Here is a 22,280-nt window from a genome sequence, read left to right as displayed (position 1 = left end):
TTAGGGTAATTTATTCTATAGTAATAATGATAACAAAGTGTTTGTTAGTACCTATGCCAAATTTTTGAAAAATGACTATTTGAATAATTTTAGTCCTAGAAGTAGAGTTGTCTTGACTGAAATGAATGAACCTGTAATTGATTAATCAATGGATGAAACTAGGGATGATATGGTTGTATTAGATTCACCACAAGACACTACTCATGAGATGACTAATACACTAGAACCTCGTTGTAGTGGGAGCAATATTAGGCCACCTATAAGATTTACACTTTTGGGAGAAACTTTTGAAGCTATTTTAGAAGGGCCTAAATCTGATCCTTACACTTATGAATAGGCAATGAAAGATTTAGATGCACATCATTGGGTCAAAGCTATGAAATCTGAATTGGATTCTATGTATTCCAATCAAGTTTGGGATCTTGTAGAGGCACCTAATGACATTAAACTTGTTGGTTGCAAATGGGTCTATAAGAGGAAGAGAGGGGTAGATGAAAAGGTTGAAGAAACTGATTATGAAGAAACTTTTTTGAAGAAACTTTTTTGAGGAAGAGAGGGTAAGACTAGTAGCGAAAGGGTATACACAAAAAGAAGGCACTAATTATGAAGAAACTTTTTTGCCAGTAGCCATGCTTAAATCTATCAGAATTCTTTTATCCATTGTTGCTCATTTTAATTATGAAATTTGGAAAATGGATGTCAAGGCTACTTTTCTAAATGGCAATCTTGAAGAAGAAATTATATGAAGCAACCAGAAGGATTCATTGCAAAGAACCAAGAGCATATGGTATGCAAATTAAAAAGGTCCATTTATGGACTTAAGCAAGCATCTAGGTCGTGGACTATTAGGTTTGATCAAGCAATCAAATCATTTGGTTTTAAACAAAATCTTGATGAACCATGTGTGTACAAGAGACATCAAGATAAAGTAGTAATTTTCCTAGTGCTTTATGTTGATGGCATCCTATTCATTGGGAATGATGTAGGGTTAATGTCATCAATCAAGATTTTATTATCAAGCCAATTGGATATGAAGGACATAGGTGAAGCAAGCTATATCCTAGGGATCAAGCTTTGGCGAGATCGAAAAAATAGGATGTGTAGACACTCGATTTTGCAACCATGATTTAGTTGAGGAAGATGATTAGAGTGACTATCCATGTACCCAAAAAAAATCATTCTTGCATTACATGCATCATTTTGTTCTTGCATCACATGCATCAATTTGTTCTTGCATTGCATGCATCAGTATATTCATTGCATATCATAACTATGACCTTGAGATTCTAACGGTCACAACGGTGTGTCTGGTTTCTAAATCGAACCATCAGATCAAAAGATATCGCATGATCAAATTTGCACGGTCCATATGCATTGTGTCTAAGTAGAGTTGACCACACATGATTAATTTAAATTAATTTTGATTGGTTAAACAATCAAAATTAATTAAATAATTTTGTGATTTGTTGATAATTAGTGTTTAAAGTAGGGTTACATGCATAGGAATAAAAGGGATGATAGGATAACAATAAAAATGTAGATAATCTGAACTTTATCAAGATTTATTTTAGGATATTTATCTACAAGATAATTGTTCTTAAAAAGCCTGAATTATCCAGAAAAGAGACAAAAAATCGTAGACAGAGGATGAAAACATGTCTAAGTGCAAGGGCCGGTCAAAAAACCCTAGAAGATGAGTCCAAATGGCACCCGAACACGAAAGTGCGTTTGGTGTCCAAGAGCCCATTCGGCACTTTAAAAGTGCTGAACGACACTTTAAAAGTGCCGAATTCCCATCTTTTGGGCTTTGGCCCAACGGCCTTCGGGTGACGATAAGTCACATCCTTTTCGACCTTTTCGCAAAAGGATGCGTCTTGATTTGCATTTTAAGCGTCGTTGCTTATTTTTTAAGCACTCTAGTCCCTATAAATAGAGGCTGGGTCTTATAATTCAGCACCTTCTTTTACGTTAGGAGAGGCATACGTTTTGAGACTCCCAAATTGCTGATATTGGCTGATCCTCTCTGAGATTTGCTACAAGAATTAGAGTTTTTAGGTTTCAAAGATAAATGAATAAGTTTCTTTGAACCCTTAAACATCATCTTAAGTGGAAGAGTGCTCATGTAAGAGGTTGTTTTCTAACCCTTTTGTTTTAATGTTTCTCTCATCATGATGATGCATGTTTTATTATTCATATTCTGACTTGTTAATTTAGATTGTGAAAATATACTCTTGATTCTTTTATCATTACTATAATCTATTTCTTAGTTTTAAAGATCTGCATGTACTTAACTCTTTTTTTTCAAAATAAAATGGATCTACATCTTCCTTAGATGTAGATCTGAATTTTTTTTTTCAAAATAAAACAGATCTACATCTTCCTTAGATGTAGATCTAAATTTTTCTTCAAAATAAAACGGATCTGCATCTTCCTTAGGTGTATATCTAAATTTTTCCTTAAACAAAAACGGAGTTGCATCTTCCTTAGATGTAGATCTGAAATTTCCTTAAAACAAAAACGAATTTGTATCTTCTTTAGATACAGATCTAATTTTTTTAATGCATTCATATTTTTGAAATAAAGAAAGAGATCATGTATTGATTGTGATTGTTGTTTGTTTTTTTTGGTCTATGTTGTATAAAATTATTTTGTGAATGAGATCCTCTCTATAAACAAATCTTTTTCAAATATAAAAGCAAATCTGATTTTTTTTTTTAACAAACCAAAAGACTTTGTGTTTTATTAAATAAAAACAGATCTGAATTTTCTCTTCCAAAAACCTTTTTTTTTACACATACAAAAACAGATTTGATTTTTTTAAAGTCAAAATCAATTTTGTTTATATAAAAACAGATCTAATTTTTTTTTTTACAAAGAAGAGGATGCATTCATAAGTAGATTCATGTGATTTTATTTTGTTTATGTGTTCAACATATCATTCATATCAGGAATAAAAATGGTACATTGGTCACAAGAGTCTAGAAGACCAGACTCTGTCTGGGCAGAATGAGCGCCTAACACCTTCCCATTTCGTAACCTAGCCTTCAGATTTAGGTCTTTGGCTAAGTAGATCTAGTCTTGTCTTTATTTATTTTGGGTAGATTGTAACTAGGACAAAAGCCATGTATTTTGGTAGATTGTAACTGGGACCTAAAGCCATGTAATGTTCGAACTTTCAAACTTGTATCTTCTTTATTCAATCAATGATAGAGGAACAATTCAATCATGTTTTTTTTTTCTTATTTTTTGTACACAAAAAATAAGTGGCGGCTCCACACCACAATTACCCAAAAAGAGAGGTGTCCTAAAAAGCACACCACAAAAATCTCTTTTTTGAGAGGCAACCCAAAAATTTGGCGAGGTCTCTCACAGTGGCGACTCCGCTAGGGATGTCGAGGGCTAAGCTTCGTATCACACTTAAGTGACCAAATGTGTACCATTGTTTTGCATGGTCTTGCACGATATAGTTGTTTGTTTGTTTGCTTACGCTTGATGGGATGTGTATGATAATTTGGTGTATGGTATTTTTTGGCCAGCCACATCTGTAAAGTTAAAGGACTCCTTAGGAAGTTCCGAGTTTCTCCACCATGAAATACAAAATCAAGTCCTAGAAGAGTTTCTGCCAAGATCAAAGAAATAGGATTGTCACCATCCTTAATTTGATTCACAACACTGTGTCTCCTAGAGCAAAGTAAAAATTCTCCCACGAAGCATAAGGCCAAACTGAAGTTTTTCTGCATATTGTCGGTCACTCCATAGGTGCGTTTGTTCTTTAGCTGAGAGATAATTAAACGAAGATTCACCATATGGCCTTCAATCATACTATCAGTAATGGAAGTAGGAAGACCGATAGCATCAGCCAAAGATTCCTTATGCTTAGGATCACAAGAAACTGCTATAGATTTTCTGCTTGGATCATAGCCCAGGATAGCGGAAAACTCTTCAATTGTCGGACAGAGTTCAGCAGTGTTAAACCAAAACACATGATCTTTCAGATCCTAAAATTTCACAGCAGCACGAAGAAAGTCCCACTTGATCTTGACATTCCTTAAAGCCTTAATTCCCTCTAGTTTAAAGGCTGTGTGGTTTTGGTGCTGAAATCAAAGCTACGACCCATTTGTTGATATCATGAATTGTTGGATGAGAAAAATTTTGATTGCTAGCCATGGATGACTTTTACTTGTGGCTATTGTGTTTTACTAAACTTTATGCAGAGAATTGTTGCAGGAGGATTCATTTATATGAGCTACATAAATTCCCAATCAGGTTTGAAATAGGTTTCAGAGAGTTTGTTGCTGAATAAGAGAGTGTTTCATGGTCACAAACGAAGTATATATTTTTCAAAAAAGCGAAGCATGCATTGGAAAATTGTAAGAAATCAGCCCACCATGGCACAAACATCATAACGTGGCCCAGTGCCATTCGTCACTCCAAAAGTGCTGAATGGCACTCCTCACGTGCCAAGTGGCACGCAGCCTCTCCATCGTACGCCCATGCAATTTCACGTTCTCAGAACTTTTTTTTAGATCATTTGACACTTAAAAAGATTCTTTTTAAGTCAAATTGGGACACTCTGACGTGTCTAACTCACTTGTTTTCAAAAAATCATCACTTGCATCATTGTTTTCAAAAAGTTGATCAAATCAAGTTTTTTTTTCAAAGACTTATGAATTTATGTTCCAAACTAGGGGCATTCGACCATACCTGCAATTTTCAAAGAAAAAGAGATCATCATCATTAAAAAAAAAAAAAAATCATCATCAAGATTTCCAAAATTCATGCATTTTTTTTTAACTAGCCCATGGCTCATTTATCTTTAAAAAAAAAAAAGAGGGGGGGGGGGGGGGGGCGCCATCATCATTTATCTATATAAAAAAATTTCATCACTAAGAGTTTCAAAAATCATGCATTCATTTTAAACTAAGGGCATTCGGCTCTGCCTCATTCAAGCAAGTGCAGATTCCAACAAAGTTAATCAAGATAAGTTTGAATTTATACCACAAGACCTCATCAGGTGAATTCTAAACTTATCTTAGTTAAAGTTTCTTCATGATCTAAGGTGATGCCAAGGATAAGGCACTAAACATGGGAATTAATTCAAGATTGTCTAGCAAACACTTCCTTTTGTCTTGCAGGAAAAATAAAGATACAAGTTATACATCACTGGGACTTCAAGTCTGCCTGTGTGAGGATCTCCTTGATCCACCTCTAGAGGAGCCACCCTCAGTATTTCCTTCTTGACTTGAGAAAAAAGCAAGGATCGTATTGACAATTTTCAAGTTCAAGGCTCCTAATCTTTTCCTTTAAAGTTCTTTTGGTAGCATTAGCAGCCTCCATTCTATATGCCTGAAAAGTCAGTAGAGTCAGGTGTTAATTACACCATCAAGCACAATTTAAGCAAGAGATACTTAGAAAATGACAAGGCATACCCAGCTCGAATCATTGAGCACATATTGGGAGGGTTGAGTACGAGCCAATGATTGCAAGCCTCCAATGCTTTCCTCCATAAGATCCACATCAACTTGAAACATAAATCTGCCAGATCATGAACCATTCAATAAGCCAAGAAGAATTAAAGACAGAAAATTGAAAATTTAAGAACACCCAGGATCGGGCCAAGGAACATTCGGCACATGCTCTGGCCTATTCAGAGGTATGAAACTATACCTTCCATCAGGATTCATCACATTATACTGCCATGCCAGAAAATGAGGATAAGTCTTCACAAAGGAACTAGAAGAACTACCAGCATGATGAGGAGAAGGAATTTCTTCCTCTTCATCTCCCTCTTCCTCTCCTTCAGAAGGTGGAGGTTGAAAATCCAAATGCAAATTTTGTCACCAAGCAGAAATATGGAAAGAATTTGTCACCAAGAAGTACCGTTCGGCCAACCAAGCAACCTTGCAGATGAGTTTCAATAAATTCTAAATAAGATCTTGCTGTTCCTGGAACAACAAAGCCCGCACAGGCCTGTGCAATCTCTTTATTAGTCAGAAAGTCAGCTAATTGGATGGAGGGACAAGGAGGAATTGGAATTGTTGTAGGAGGATACACATGATGAACTTGGGGTAACACCTGATCACCAAGATACCAATACCTTCCATGCCCACATTCAAACAATGCTTGACAACCATTTAGCTCCAAAGCCCTTTCACACTCTGCATACCCCTCACACCAAGCCCAAGGGTCTAAAGACATTTGAAAGATCACAAAGAAACCCAGAATGAGAAAAAATCAAACCATAATCAAGCACCAAAGATCCCGCAAAAAGAAAAAGAGGTGAAGAAAAAGAATGACTCACATAATCAACAGTCAAATTGTCAATTACCAAGCGCTAAATTTCCAAAGAACGCCTAGAGTTCACTGACGAATGATACTGGGGCAACCAACAGAGAAATCTAGGAAAAATGCCAGCAACTTCCTCCCGGGTTTCATGACCCACTCCAAAATACTTATACATCCAGACTTGAGAATTGTCACAACATCATTACCACAAAACCAAAATAATTTTCCAAAGCTTACAAATAGCCAAAAATTCCAAACCTCACCTGCCATACAAATGGAGCCCCACCCAAGCTTGAAAGACTTCGCCTAGGGAGTTAGGTCATGAAGTGCATCAGAGTAGCATAGGCCATGCCGCCCCAATCATAATTTCGGTTTTGTCCAATTTTTCTCAAGCTTTCTAGGTAGCACAAATTCACAGTACTGCCTAAATCCAGACACAAGAAAGTCCTAACAAAAAGAAACATGAACATACGAGCACCTTTTGCCATAATATTTTCACATAGCCAAGACAAAGGGATATTGCTACTCCTTATTCTAGAAGGCACTATACCTAGAAGTTTTTTGAGTTCGGCTGAAGTAAAGGAATCATTGACAAGAATTCTTTTACCACCTAACCTCAGATCGATGATAACAGAGAAGTCATAAGGTGTCAACATTACCTCCCCAATACATGGAAGGTGGAAGGTACATGTAATGTCCCAGAAGCGTTCTGCCAAGGTGAGAAGTAACTGAAGATCTTTGTATTCATACGTCTCATGATTCAACAAAGCTTCGAAGAAAGTGCCAAAGCCCGCTTCATTAATGATGTTTTTGATGCTAGGAGACAATGCTGCCCATGCACTTTTTAAGCATTTAGAGACTGCCTCGATTCTTAAGGCTTTGCAATACACAAGTTCAGCTCATCAATTTCCATGACCAAACCCACATCACAAAAAAACAGCCAATGCCCCACCAAAATTTCATCACAACCAAAATTCTTCACATATCCATACACAACTACCAATTTTTTCCATAGCCATAAAAAGTTCCCATACTTCCAAAATAACAAAAAATTCCACAAATTCATGCCCATGCACAAATAAATTCCCACATGGCCAAAATCATAATCACAAAATTTTTTCCAAGAATCAACATCACATGCCCAACAAAATTTTTCAAGATTTCATGCCCCATAAAATTTTTCCCATGCCCAAAAATTTTCCATACCTACAAATTTACCCACAAAATTTTGCCATGTCTATAAAACAAAGTTTACACATATGCCAATAAACTTTCTCCATATTTAACATGAACACATTCCCATAAGCCTACCACAAATTTTTCACAATGCCAATACTCCCAAAGTCCAAACCAAAATTCATCTGATCACATCACAATATCTACCTACATTGTCAAAATTCCATAAGCCACCAACATTGTCCAAATTGCACCATGATAAAATAAATAAAAAAACACTTCAAGAATGCTCAAAAGCCAATATTTTCTAACAAAACCAATCACACAATGCCTCAAATTTCAAATAACCAAATGACAATATCTCACCATGAAACTTTTAATGAAACATGCAACAACATTTTTCCAAGCATAGAAACCAAAGAAAAACTCATATTGGTGTCTATATGACAATATGGAGCATGGGTCCTAGGGTCTTGAAGAAGTCCATCCTCCTCATGCGAATCAAATGTTAGGTCATATTTCTTACCATGAAAAGTAAGAAAAGAAGGTCCTTTGGAAGAAGAAGCCATCTTGATGCAAAGATAAATGGATTTAGAGAATGGGTTTCACCAAAATGGGTTTGTTATGAAAATATACAAGGATTTAAAGAAATATTGATAGAGATGGATGAGGGGAGCTTGAAAAGCTTTAAAAAGTGTTTTTTATGAGAAGAAATGGTGAGATGAAAAAGAAAAATCAAGGGGAAGAAGAAAGTGAATAGTGACAATGGAGGAAGAGAGGTGGAGAAGGATGAAAAGAGAGAGAGAGAGAGAGAGAAGGAAAGTGGGGGGGGGGGGGGGGAATTTCGGCCCCCACACTTAAACTCAGCTCAAAGCTGAGTCAACTTAGTCAAATTGAGTTGACTCAGTCACCCCCCCCCCCCCAAAGTTTTTCAAGTTTTCCAAATATCTTCATCTTCAAAAAAGGGGGGGGGGGGAAGCAAAAAGAAATTTACTTTCTCAATGCCAAATTTTAATTTAAACCTCCAGTTTTCAATATTTCAAGGAAAAAAAAAAATTCAAACCCTAGATTTCATGTTTAAAATTTCAAGTCTTAATTTTCAAAATTCTAAATCTCAAAATTTCAGATTTCAGATTCCTAATTTCAAATCAAAATCTCAAAGTTTCAAAGTCTCAAAATTTTGAATGTCAATTTCAAAACTTCCAAGCTTCAAAAAAATAAAATATTTTTCAATCAAAGCTTTTCTTGATAAAGTTCAAGTCAAGAAGGAATAAATGAAGATCACACATCTCAAAAAACAAAGGGACAATAAAACACTCATTAGTTAAAGACTAATTCCAAAATTTGATTTTTGTAGGCAACAACTTCATTTCAAGGACGAGAAGCCCTTGATTACCTCAGTCAAGATTAAATTCATTGGTCGAAGGAACCTACGTATCCAAGATCAATATCATGGTCGTAGACATTATCTCAGTCAAGATTAGAATCATTGGTCGCAGGAATTGACGAATCCAAGATCAATATTGTGGTCGCAGAACATTATCTCAATTAAGATCAGATTCATTGGTCGCAGGAACTTACGTATCCAAGATCAATATCATAATTGTAGACATTATCTCAGTCAATATCAGAATCATTGGTCACAAGAACTGACGTATCCAAGATCAATATTGTGGTTATGAACATTATCTCAGTCAAGATCGGATTCATTGATCAAAGGAACTTACGTATCCAAGATCAATATCATGGTCGCAAACATTACCTCAGTCAAGATCAAAATCATTGGTCGTAGGAATTGATGTATCCAAGATCAATATCATGGTCTTACCTTAGTTAAGATCAGATTCATTGGTCGTAGGAACCTACGTATCCAAGATCAATATCATGGTTGCAGACATCACTTCAGTCAAGATCAGAATCTTTGGTTGTAGGAACCTACGTATCCAAGGTCAATATTGTGGTCGCAGACATTACTTCAGTCAAGATTAGAATCATTGGTCCCAGGAACCAATGTATCCAAGATCAATATTGTGGTTGCAGACATTACCTCAGTCAAGATCAGAATCATTGGTTGCAGGAACCGGCATATTAAAGATCAATGTCATGGCCGCAAACATTACCTTAGTCAAGATCAAAATCATTGGTTGCAGGAACTTACGTATCCAAGATCAATATTGTGGTCGCAGAAACTTATCTCAGTCAAGATCAAGTCCTTTGGTCGCAGACACTTCTTTCGTCAAGATCAAGTCTTTTGATTGCAGACACTACCTTTGTCAAGATCAAGCCCCTTTGGTCGCAGACACTTCCATTATCAAGTCAGAATGAAAAAGTCTCTTAATCACATCAATTGTCAATAATCGTTTCAAACTTCATCAGCTATCAGTTAGGTTGAATAGTCACAATTTTCATTTTTTTTTTGTCAAAAAGGTAAAGCACTAGTTCTATGTTCCAAAGTTTTAGGTTCTAAGGCTAGGTAATCTTTGAAAATTCAACCTCAATTAAATCATGGTCGCTAAAATTAGTGTCTTTGTTTTACATTGACATTCGCTTTCCAAGCTCCGTCAATGAAGGGCATTCTGTAGACACTCGATTTTGCACTCATGATTGAATTGAGGAAGATGACTGGAGTGACCATCCATGTACTAAAAAAAAATCATTCTTGCATTAAATGCATCATTTTGTTCTTGCATCATATGCATCAATTTATTCTTGCATTGCATGCATCAGTCTATTCATTGCATATCATAACTATGATCTTAATATTCTAACGGTCACAACGGTGAGTCCGGTTTCTAAATCGAACCATTGGATCAAAAGATATTGTATGATCAAGTTTGCACGGTCCATATGCATTGTGTCTAGGTAGAGTCGACCACACATGATTAATTTAAATTAATTCTGATTGGTTAAATAATTAAAATTAATAAAATCATTTTGTGATTGGTTGATAATTAGTGTTTAAAGTAGGGTTGCATGCATAAGAATAAAAGGGATGATTAGATAACAATAAAATTGTAGATAATCTGAACTTTATCAAGATTTATTTTAGGATATTTGTCTACAAGATAATTGTTCTTAAAAAGCATGAATTATCCATCTAGGTGCAAGGACGTCTAGGTGCAAGAGACAAAAAATCATAGACGGAGGATGAAAACACGTCTAGGTGCAAGGACTGGTCAAAAAACCCTAGAAAAGGAGTCCAAATGGCATTAGAACACAAAAGTGCGTTCGGTGTCCAAGAGCCCATTCGGCACTTTTGGAGTGCCGAACGGCACTTTAAATGTGCCGAATTCCCATCTTTTGGGTTTTGGCCCAACGGCCTTCGGGTGATGATAAGGCATATCATTTTCGACCTTTTTGCAGAAGGATGCGTCCCGATTCGTATTTTAAGCGTTGTTGCTTATTTTTTAAGCACTCCAGTCCCTATAAATAAAGGCTGGGTCTCATAATTCAACATCTTTTTTTACGCCAGGAGAGGCATACGTTTTGAGACTCCCAAATTGCTGATATTGGCTGATCCTCTTTGTGATTTGCTACAAGAATTAGGGTTTTTAGGTTTCAAAGATAACTGAATAAGTTTCTTTGAATCTTAAAACATCCTCTTAATTGGAGGAGTACTCATGCAAGAGGTTGTTTTCTAACCCTTTTGTTTTTATGTTTCTCTCATCATGATGATGGATGTTTTATTATTCATATTCTGACTTGTTAGTTTAGATTGTAAAAATATGCTCTTGATTCTTTTATCATTACTATAATCTATTTCTTAATTTTAAAGATCTGCATGTACTTAACTCTTTTTCTTCAAAATAAAATAGATCTACATCTTCCTTAGATGTAGATCTGAATTTTTCTTCAAAATAAAACGGACCTATATCTTCCTTAGATGTAGATCTAAATTGTTCTTCAAAATAAAACGGACCTACATCTTCCTTAGATGTAGATTTGAATTTTTTTTAAAAATAAAACAGATCTGCATCTTCCTTAGGTGTAGATATAAATTTTTCCTTAAACAAAAACGAATCTGCATCTTCCTTAGATGTAGATCTGAAATTTTCTTAAAACAAAAACGGATTTGTATCTTCTTTAGATACAAATCTGATTTTTTTAATGCATGCAGATTTTTGAAATAAAGAAAGAGATCATGTATTGATTGTGATTATTGTTTGTTTTGTTTGGTCTATGTAGCATAAAATTATTTTGTGAATGAGATCCTCTCCACAAAAAAATCTTTTTCAAATATAAAAGCAGATCTTAATTTTTTTTAACAAACCAAATGACTTTGTGTTTTATTAAATAAAAACAGATTTGAATTTTCTCTTCCAAAAACCATTTTTTTTACACATACAAAAATATATATGATTTTTTTAAAGTCAAAATCAATTTTGTTATCATAAAAATAGATCTGAATTTTTTTTTACAAAGAAGAGGATGCATTCATAAGTAGATTCATGTGATTTAATTTTGTTCATGTGTTCAACATATCATTCATGTCATGCATAAAAATGGTATATTGGTCACAAGAATCTAAAAGACCAAACTCTGTCTGGGCGGAATGGGTGCCTAACACCTTCCCATTCCGTAACCTAGCCTTCGGATTTAGGTCTTTGGCTAAGTAGATTTAGTCTTATTTTTATTTATTTTTGGTAGATTGTAATTAGGACAAAAAGCCATGTATTTTGGTAGATTGTAACTAGGACCCAAAGCCATGCAATGATCAAACTTTCAAACTTGTATCTTCTTTATTCAATCAATGATAAAGGAACAAATTGATTGCATTTGATTCTATCCAATAGGCATAATCACCAAAACAAACTAGTTACGAAATCATATTAAGAGCCTCCACTCATGTCCTAGCTCTTAAAAATTAAATATTAAAAAAAAAAAAGGTCGAATAGAAATAATACGAGGTATAGGACCTCTCGCACAACATCTCCTATTCATAGATCTGTGCCTACTTTTATACAGTTAGATACAAAATTATCTATTTTTGAAACAAGAATTAAAGTAGTAGATCTTTTAGCCCCTTATCGCCGTGGAGGAAAAATAGGACTATTCGGGGGAGCTAGAGTGGGTAAAACAGTACTTATTATGGAATTGATCAACAACATTGCCAAAGCTCATGAGGGTGTATCTGTATTTGGCAGAGTAGGTGAACGTACTCGTGAAGGAAATGATCTTTACATGGAAATGAAAGAATCTGGAGTAATTAATGAACAAAATATTGCAGAATCGAAAGTCGTTCTCAGTCATATTTTTTTTTATTTAGTTTTTTTTTTAATTTTTTGTACACAAAAATAAGTGGCGACTCCACACCACAATTAACCAAAAAGAGAGGTGTCCTAAAAAGCACAACATAAAAATCTCTTTTTTGAGAGGCAACCCAAAAATTTGGTGAGGTCTCTCACAAGATGTTAGGCTTATTTCAAGCTGGATATATAGATAAGATTCTAGTAAGGTTTAGCATACAAAACTCCAAGAAATGATTACTTCCTTTCAGGTATGGAGTTCCTCTGTCTGATGACCAAAGGCCTAAGACTTCTGAAGATGAAAAGATGATGAGACAAATTTCCTATGCTTCAGTAGTAGGAAGTCTCGTGTATGCGTATGCTATGTACTAGGTCAGATATCTATTATTCAGTTGGCATGGTCAACCAGTATCAATAAATCCAAGACCAAAACATTGGGAGGCTGTAAAACATATTCTTAAGTATCTAAGGGGAACGAAGGATTATATGCTTGTTTACCATTGTGAGGATTTGATACCTATTGGTTACACAGATTTTGATTTTTAGTCAAATTTTGATTTCAGAAAGTTTACTTCAGGTTATGTGTTCACCTTGGGAGGTGGAGCCATTGGTTGGAGGAGTGTTAAACAATCTTGTATTGCTGACTCCACCATTGAAGCTGAATATGTTGCTGCTTGTGAAGCAGCAAAGGAAGCTGTTTGGCTTAAGAAATTCCTTTCTAATCTTGGTGTTATGAGAATGGAACAAGTTCCAATCACATTGTTTTGTGACAATAGTGGAGCAGTTGCACAATCCAATGAGTCACAAGAAAGGAAAGCACATAGAAAGAAAGTATCATATTATTCGAGACATTGTGACTTGAGGAGATGTGGTAGAAGCAAAAATTGATGGTGTAAATAATCTGGCAGATCCCTTTACCAAAGCCTTACCTCAGAGGACTTTTGAGTCACACTTGGAGGGAATGGGAGTTAGATTGGTACACAATAGTCTTTAAGGGCAAGTGGGAGATTGTTAGAATTAGAGCCCTAAAATTCTATTGTATGATGTTATGTATAATATTATGTATGACATTATGTTATAAATAATGAAGTTGTTTTATTATCTAAAATAATGGTGACATGAATATTTGGACATTATCATATTGTCCTTGAGATGCATAGTATGTGATTTATGTGATTTAGTCACAAAAGATATAAATCACAAGTTCTTTGTAAACTCAAAACCTTAATTCGTAGTCGGTGATGAAATTGAGCATTTCATCCATGAAAACTATAACGTGTTAACTAAGATGGTTTGTCTTGATCATGGAAGTGGAGACTTCTAGTTGATATGTTGATGTGTCTTAAGTGTATAAGACATATTGAATTGGACCGTTGTGAGATTAATTATTTTATTAACGATTGTCAACTGAATAATAAATCTCACGACTTTAATTTACATAAACTCTAAATCCTGAGAGGATAGCGAACCCAATCATGAAATGTATGTTGCTTTGATATATCAGGAATGAGATCTAATTTAACGGTCAAAACCTCAGTATATTGGGCAGCCACACGTAGTGCTAAAGGAACACATATCTTTAAGTGGAATTCATAGTCTCTTTGTAGAGATATAAAATATTCCGTTAAGATAATTTTAATGAGTTTGGTTATTTAAACTGTTAGGCCTAACCACTTTAGTAAAGAGTTACTAAATATGAAATTTGATTTCATATATATATATATGAATAACTTAAAGGATTAAACTAGGTACTCAAGGATCAAGAGATAGTATTTTTCAAAGTGTTAGTTATATATTATAACTTTGTATTACTACGAATATTTTCATGAAAGGGTTAATTGTTTAGATAATATAGTTGATGATGCCGAAAATTGTTAGTAAGTCACACAGTCCTCACGTGCCCTAGACAAGACCTGCACAACACAAAGAGAAGAAGAATACCCTACGAAAAGTACCGGTGTGGAACCGACCAAATACCCTCCGAAAGTCAAGTCAGAAGGTTTTCACAACTCTAGAGTACCAGCTGGGGTGAATTATGCATAACTTGGTTTTTGAGGGTTTTGGGTTTTTTATAGCAGTGTAGAACCGACATTGGTTTCTTGGCAAAGAGGAATATTTCTTTGCAGAGAAGATCCTCATAAATGCATGTATTTTACGGGATCTTTTCCATATAGAGATTTTGTTGTCTAGGGTTAATCGTGGAGCACAAGTCATTTTCATTCGAAGTTCCTTGAGGACCAATTAAACCTTGGGGGCATCACATGGCTTTACCACCGTCCACTTTGTATCCATCTACTTCCTTGTTCGTCCTACACAGGTAATTCGTCCACCTACTATACGCATCGTCGTGTTGCCTCCTTTCTTTGTCTGTCAACCTAGTGTAGTTATCCATGATAGTTTCTGTAAAATCTGATCATCTATCTTAATTTTATCCTCTTCAGTTGCCTCCTCACTCTATGGGTCTGTGCCATGTTTCTTAGACCTACCAGTAGAGTGACGGGTTTAAGACAACTTTTTTAGGAAATGTGTTCTGATTTGGCAGGCTAGCTTGGTGCCATTAATGCAGTAGGGGCACGTGGCATGTTCCTAGTGGTTAATTGCTCATACCGAAGCGTCCCTTCGTCTTCCGTGCCGTTCCCTCTATATATATCTGTTGCTTGCCCTTCTCATTTTTGCTTTCCACAAATTTTCAAATCCAGAGCGATATCGTCTACTTTTCATTTTAGCTTTGCCTTTTTCGTCGCTTCTTGGTGATCGTTCACTAGTTGTGTCTGTTTGCTACGCTGTGTCCGTTTCTTCTTCGAATCGTCAAATGGTAAGCATCAATTGCCTCTCACTTATTTTTAATTTTTTCCTTTAGTTTAAATATTGTTAGTTCGTCATCTTTATAGACCTGTAGAGTCTTAGGGGTTTACCCATCATGTGTAGGTGACAAATGTCTAGTAAGGCGTCGAGTGATCAATCATGGGTCCGTGAAGGAGTGGGCTACGATGAGGTGTACCCGTCTAGTCACGATGACCCTAGCACATCCCATGATGAAAGGGTCCTTTGGAGGAGGATAAGGATGTGGACATGGTTCGATTAGAGGGATGTTCAGGTGGTGATTCAAATAGTTCCAACATTATTCAGTCTATCGTAGGTCTAGATGGCCTTAAGGAGTTCATCCTCTTTCCATTATGGAAGGTAAATGATTTTAATTCATCCGTCAAGCAAAAACATTTCGAAACCCTTAGGGAGAGGTACTAGATCCCTGCCAACATACCCATCTGTCTACCTCGTAAATCTGAAAAATGTTACTACGATGGCATCAAGGATGTCGGGGTATATGAACAGATGTTTAAAGAGGGACTTTGGTTCCCTTTAAGTGCTCTTCACCATTGCCTTCTTCAGTACCTCGGAGTTGCCATCACCCAGATCTCTCCAAACACTTGGAGGGTCTTCCTTGGTGTTGAAGTTCTATATGGAGTCTTGAGCGACATGGAGCGAAGGATGACGGTGGAGGAGTTCTTCCACTGTTACCGTCTGCCAGAGATCATCCAGTCTAAAGGTATGTACAACTTCCTGCCAAGGAAGCTTGTACTTAGGCTGGTTTGTGACACTCTTGACTCCAACAAGAATTGGAAGAGTCGTTATTTCTTTATGTAGAGTGACGACTGGATGTGTCACCCTAATGAACAGGAGTTCATACCTGTAGACAAAACTTGGGGCATAATGCCTCCGTCTAGTGAGAATCCATCCTCTTTAAATTTAACTTTTATTTACCGTCTCTAATCTAACCATCCCTTTCTTTGCAGCTTGAGACTGTCTATAAGTGACCTTAGAGCAGTGGAGCTTTTTGGAGAATTTTTTTGCAATTAAGTTGAAGAAGAGGACATGGGCTAAGCTCGTCACCTTGGAGACAATCCATTGGTATTGCGACGGTCCCAAACTTAGCGAAGCTACCCGTCTATACAACAAAGGAAAGACCGCCAGAGAAGCTTGACCGTCCCCCTAAAAAGCCTAAGGTGGCAGAGTCCACCATCGATGTGAGAGTTGAAACAAAGAAAATGGCTACTCTGCCTGGTCCGAGGAAGGGCAAGGGTTTGATGACAGGTCATGTCCCCGACGCCCAAAAGCCACCCGTCCTCCTTCGCGAGGACCCCAAATATGCCCTCGAGCAGCTGTCGTCCATCATCAAAGCTAATGACTACGAGGAGTTAAGCAATCACACAACAGAGGCGATGGGGGAAACAGGTCTCTTCAACATTGCACAGGTAAATTTTCCCATCCGTTGCCCTTTTCTTTTTAGTTAAATTATCTCTGTCCTCTTTTTCACCCTTTTTTGTTTAGTAGGGGTGGTAATGATGAAGGGTCTAATGGACCGTTGCCTCTCCCCTGAGATAGCTTTGGACCAGGTGAGGGTAAAGGCAAAGGCAACAGCAGTGGAGTTGGAGGAGTTGAAGGGCTGGAAGGTAGCCCAAGAGAGAAAACTTCTGGCATCAGCGCAACTTCGGGGCGAACTGGAGAAACAGACGAAGGTGTTGGGAAAGGTCTTTGAGGAGAAGGAAAAGGAAATTAAAGACTAGCTCCGTCAGGCTAAGGAGGATGTGATATAGGATTATCGTGACTTCGACCCCTACTAGCGGAGCTTCGTAGCTCATTTGCCAATGGTTTTAATGACTACTTCCGTTAGGTGAAGGCGTCCTATCCTAACCTGGATCTTTCTCACATCTCCATCGACCCCCAGGCCCAGACACCAGCCCAACCCGTTTACTCCGAAAGCACCAACGAGCTGTTCGCTGATGACGCTGTCATTGACCCCAACGTGAAGAAGAGACAACTCCTGCAGATCAAGCCACCTTCGTCGATGATGATGCCCGTCAACTTGAGAGGGACCAGACGACCAAGGACAGAGGAAACCCTACCGACTAGAACTAAATTTGTCTTAGCTTAGACTTAAATTTTCTTTCTTTCTTTTGTAAAGATGTCTTGGCAGAACAATGTTTTTATTTTACCGTCGCCTATTATTTTTTAGGCCTGACATGTTGACATTTGCCTTTTACTAGGCTTTTTATAATATATTGGTATTTTGATCATGTATTTGTTAATATATGTTTGCCATATATCCGTCTACTTTGTGCTCAACGGCTGAACCCGTCCTTGTGAACTTAAAAGATACAACCTATTCGTCGAGTGAATCCGTTCACCTTGTGGACTTGGTAAGATCCCAAATTTTTTTTATTATATAATTTATCCTTGTGGGATGATCCCGTCCACTTTGTGGACTTAGTAAATATAGCCAACCCCTTTAGGATGAAACTGCCCACTTTGTGGACTTAATAAATATTTATTTAGTATGATTCTGTTTGCTTTGTGGACTTAAAATAATTCCCCCTTTCAGGATGATCCTATCCACTTTGTGTACTTAGTAAATATAGCTTATCCCATTAGGATGAGCCCGTCCACCTTGTGGACTTAGTAAATAAGGCTTATCCCTTTAGGATAAGCTCATCCACCTTGTGGACTTAGTAAATATGGATTATCCCTTTAGGATGAGCCTATCCACCTTGTGGACTTCATATAATTCATCCTCTCAGGATAATCCTGCCAACTTTGTGGACAGTAAACATAGCTCATCAAGACGAACCCGTCCACCTTGTGGACTTAATAAATATAAGCCATCCTTTTAAGATGGTGTCGTCCGCTTTATGGACTTGATAAATATAATCCTATAGATGCACATATGTTGTTTCTGAATAACTCCTTTTATTATGATAAATACGCAAGTAGAAATTGTTTTTTTCAAAAAATAACAAACTGCCTAGTGGGCTTAAAAGTATTGCAGATAATAAAAACTAACTAAAAAGAAATAAATTGAAAATGAGAAGTGTCGTCATTCGTTCCCTTTGTCTACTGGTAGTATTTCTTTAGGTGCTCCGTGTTTCATGGATGGTGCATCTTTTGCATGTCTAGTGTCTCGAGGTGGTAGGTGCCCTTCCTATGCCAAGATGTGATCTTGTACGGTCCTTCCCAATTGGGTCCTAACTTCCCCTGAGAGAGGTCTTTTGTAGCGCCTGTTACTTTCCTTAAGATGAGGTCCCTAACCTAGAAGTCCCTGTGTTTTAGAGTTGTAGTGTTTGGCCATGAGGTTTTGGTACCGTGCTAACCTTTGTTCAGCTGTTGCTCTGACCTTATCCACCATATCAAGCTGTAGGCGTAATGTGTCATCATTCTTCTCCTCGTCATGGTTCGCCACTCTATAGCTTGTGAGTCCCACTTCAGCTGGGATGATCGCCTTACTTCCATACACAAGTTGAAACTGCGTCTCTCATGTAGGCGTTCTTATCGTCATCCTGTATGCCCATAGTACACTTGGAAATTCTTTCAACCAGATACCCTTTGCCCCCTTGAGCCAGGTCTTGGTGATTTTGAGCAAGGATCGGTTCGTGACCTCAACCTGCCTGTTGGCCTGAGGGTGGGCAAGTGACGAGTAGTGGTTCTTGATCCCAAGCTGTGAGCAAAAGTCCCTAAATGCGTCATTATCGAATTGCTTCCCATTGTCTGAAACCATCACTCTAGGTATACCATACCTGCACATGATGTTTCTCCATATGAAGTCGCGTACATTCTTCTCCGTGATGGTAGCCAGGGCTTCTGCCTCTACCCATTTGGTGAAATAATCTATACTGACCATCAGGAATTTAAGTTGCCGAATAGCCATCGGGAACGGACCCATGATGTCCAAACCCCACTGAGCAAAAGGCCATGGAGTCATCATTGGGGTGAGTTCCTCTGCTGGTTGTCAGATAATGTTGCTGAACCTTTGACACTTGTCACAAGTTTTGACGTATGCAAGGGCGTCCTTCTACATAGTGGGCCAATAGTATCCTGCGCAGATTAGTTTGTGCACCAACGACCGAGATTCGGAATGGTTTCTACAGATTCCTTCGTGAACTTCTCGCATGGCATAGTCTGCTTCCTCGGGGATAAGGCACCTCAGGTATGGCCGGGAGAAACCTCTCTTGTATAAGATATCTTTGATCAGTACAAATCGTGTAGTATAGACCTTCAACTTCCTTGCAGCTTCCTTATCGTCAAGCAGCACGCCATCCTTTAGGTAGTAGGTAATTGGTGTCGTCCTTTAAGAGTTAAGATATATTAAGCAAGACCGTTGTGAGATTTATTATTCTCCTAACGACTGTCAAATGAATACTAAATCTCACGACTTCTATTTACATGAACTCTTAATTCTGAGAGGATAATGGACCTGATCATGAAGTGTAGGTTGCGTTGATATATCAGGAGTGAGATCTATAGTAATGGTCAAAACCTTAGTATGTTGGGCAACCACATTTAGTGTTGATGGAACATATATTCTCAAGATGAAATTCATAGTCTCTTAACGGAGATATAAAATATTCCCTTAAGATAAGTTTAATGAGTTCAGTTATTTAGAGAGTTAGGCCTAACCACTTTGGTAAGAAGTTACCAAAGTATATATTTATGAAATTGGATTTCATAAATATATGATGAATAACTTTAAAGGATTAAACCGGGTACTCAAGAAATTAAGATGTAGTAATTTACAAAGTGGTAGTCTACATTCATGGCTTTGTATAACTACGAATATTTTATGAAGGGGTTGCATGTATAATAAAGTCTTAGGATATAATTTATAAATGAGGCCTAGAGTGTAACTATATTTATATAATGGTATTAAATATAGTTAATGGTAACTTTGGACTTGTCAAGAGTTGGCAGAAAAGCCCAAGGCCCATCGGAGCTAGTGTCTTATTGGTCCCTTTTGGTCCCACTCCAAGCCACATACTAAAGCCCAGTTGGAAAGGCCCAAAAGGCTAGCCCAATTAGATAATCAGTTTAAGGATAGAAACATACAGATTTTAGTAAGAACATGAGATGGTGTGTATGTAAGGGTTGAACACTCATTCTCTCTTTAACAAATTCATAGAAACTAATTGAGAGACCACACTTCTTGGGCGTTAGTGGAATTGGAGTGAAGATTAAAAGTGTTCCTGAGTATTTCCAATCTTTGATTTTTGAAATTCGTCACACCAAGGTACTCTCTCTTGCTCTTTTATTCTAAAATTTACATATTACATGTTATCAATTGCGAATGAAGTAGATCCGTTATTTTTCCGTTTCGTATGTTTTGTATGCGATACAAACATGTATTTTTCCATCGTTTGACTTCTTATACCTATGTCCCCCGACAAAGTGTGAGGCAAACTGGGCGCTCAACTCCTTGAAGGTACTTATAAAGTTTACCTGCTAAACCATACCCTTGCAGGACCTTTCAATATGGTGGGAAAGGCTTGACACATGATCTCGTCCACTACGCCTTGCAAGTGCATGAGGGTCTTGAACGTCTCTAGATGGTCCAAAGGATCTCTTGATCTGTCGTAGGCTTCTACTTGTGGCATACGGAACTTCAGTGGGAGAGGGAACGAAGTAACGGGTGCAGTGAAGGGTGAATCCATCCTATGCACCAGTTCATCAAGATTGCTTGACACCCGTCCACTGAGGGCGTTCATCATCAGGTCCATTTGTTCCCTCATCATCTGCATATCTGCGACTAGGTTTGGTGGGGCGATATTTGTGGCTGTCGATCTACTCACAGCGTTGCTGCCTTCTAGCCCTTCCCCATTCTGCCTACCGTTAGCACGCTGAAGGTTGTCGCCCTCCTGTTCCTCCTCTTGATTTTGGGGCTCGGTGTTCCTTTGGCATAGCTGCTCTTCTAAGTTATGGTTTTGCTTGGTGAGGCATTCAACAGCAGCGGCAAGAGTCTGAATGTGTCTTTTGAGTCGTACATGGCTCGTCTCCTTGGTTATTGTTGGTGGTTTCTATCGAGCGAGTAAGCACCATGCAACTTTTTGTCCAAAAAGCGGTAATATGGCTTACCTCAAGGTTTCCCACAGATGGCGTCGATTGATGATGCTGAAAATCGTCAGTAAGTTACACAGTCCCCACGTGCCCTAGACAAGACCTGCACAACACAAAGAGAAGAAGAATACCCTACGAAGAGTACCGGTGTGATACTAGCCAAATACCTTCCGAAGGTCAAGTCAGAAAGTTTTCACAACTCTAGAGTGCCAGAGTTGGGGTGAATTATGCGTACCTTGGTTTTTGAGAGTTTTGGGTTTTTATTGTCATGTAGAACCAACCTTGGTTTTTTGGCGAAGAGGAATATTTCCTTGCAGAGAAGATCCTCATAAATGCACGTATTTTATGGGATCCTTTCCATATAGAGATTCTATTGTCTAGGGTTAATCGTGGAGCACAAGTCATTTCCATTCAAAGTTCCTTGAGGACCAATTAAACCATGGGGGCATCACGTGGCTTTGCCACCATCCACTTTGTATCCGTCTATTGCCTTGTTCGTCCTACACAGGTAATCTGTCCACCTACTACATGCGTCATCGTGTTGCCTCCTTTCTTTGTTCGTCAACCTAGTGTAGTTATCCATGGTAGTTTCTGTAAAATTTGACTGTCTATCTTAATTTTATCCTCTTCAATAGTCTAGGGATTTAATTTTATTTATAAAGCCTAGAGTGCAAATATATTTATATAGTGGTA

General features: G+C 37.5%; 1 protein-coding gene across 1 annotated transcript; it reads right to left on the bottom strand.

The window, feature by feature from the left end:
- Positions 1–19,014: 19,014 nt before the first annotated feature.
- Positions 19,015–19,461, bottom strand: LOC142608971 (uncharacterized). The gene has a single exon (XM_075780620.1). It carries the CDS (start codon positions 19,459–19,461, stop codon positions 19,015–19,017), a length of 447 nt encoding a protein of 148 aa, XP_075636735.1.
- Between the last annotated feature and the right edge of the window lie 2,819 nt (positions 19,462–22,280).

Source organism: Castanea sativa, chromosome 9 (genome assembly GCF_040712315.1).
Source record: "Castanea sativa cultivar Marrone di Chiusa Pesio chromosome 9, ASM4071231v1".
Taxonomy (NCBI): Eukaryota; Viridiplantae; Streptophyta; class Magnoliopsida; order Fagales; family Fagaceae; genus Castanea; species Castanea sativa.
The sequence above is the reverse complement of the archived record's forward strand: the minus strand, read 5'-3'. Positions and strand labels throughout refer to the sequence as shown.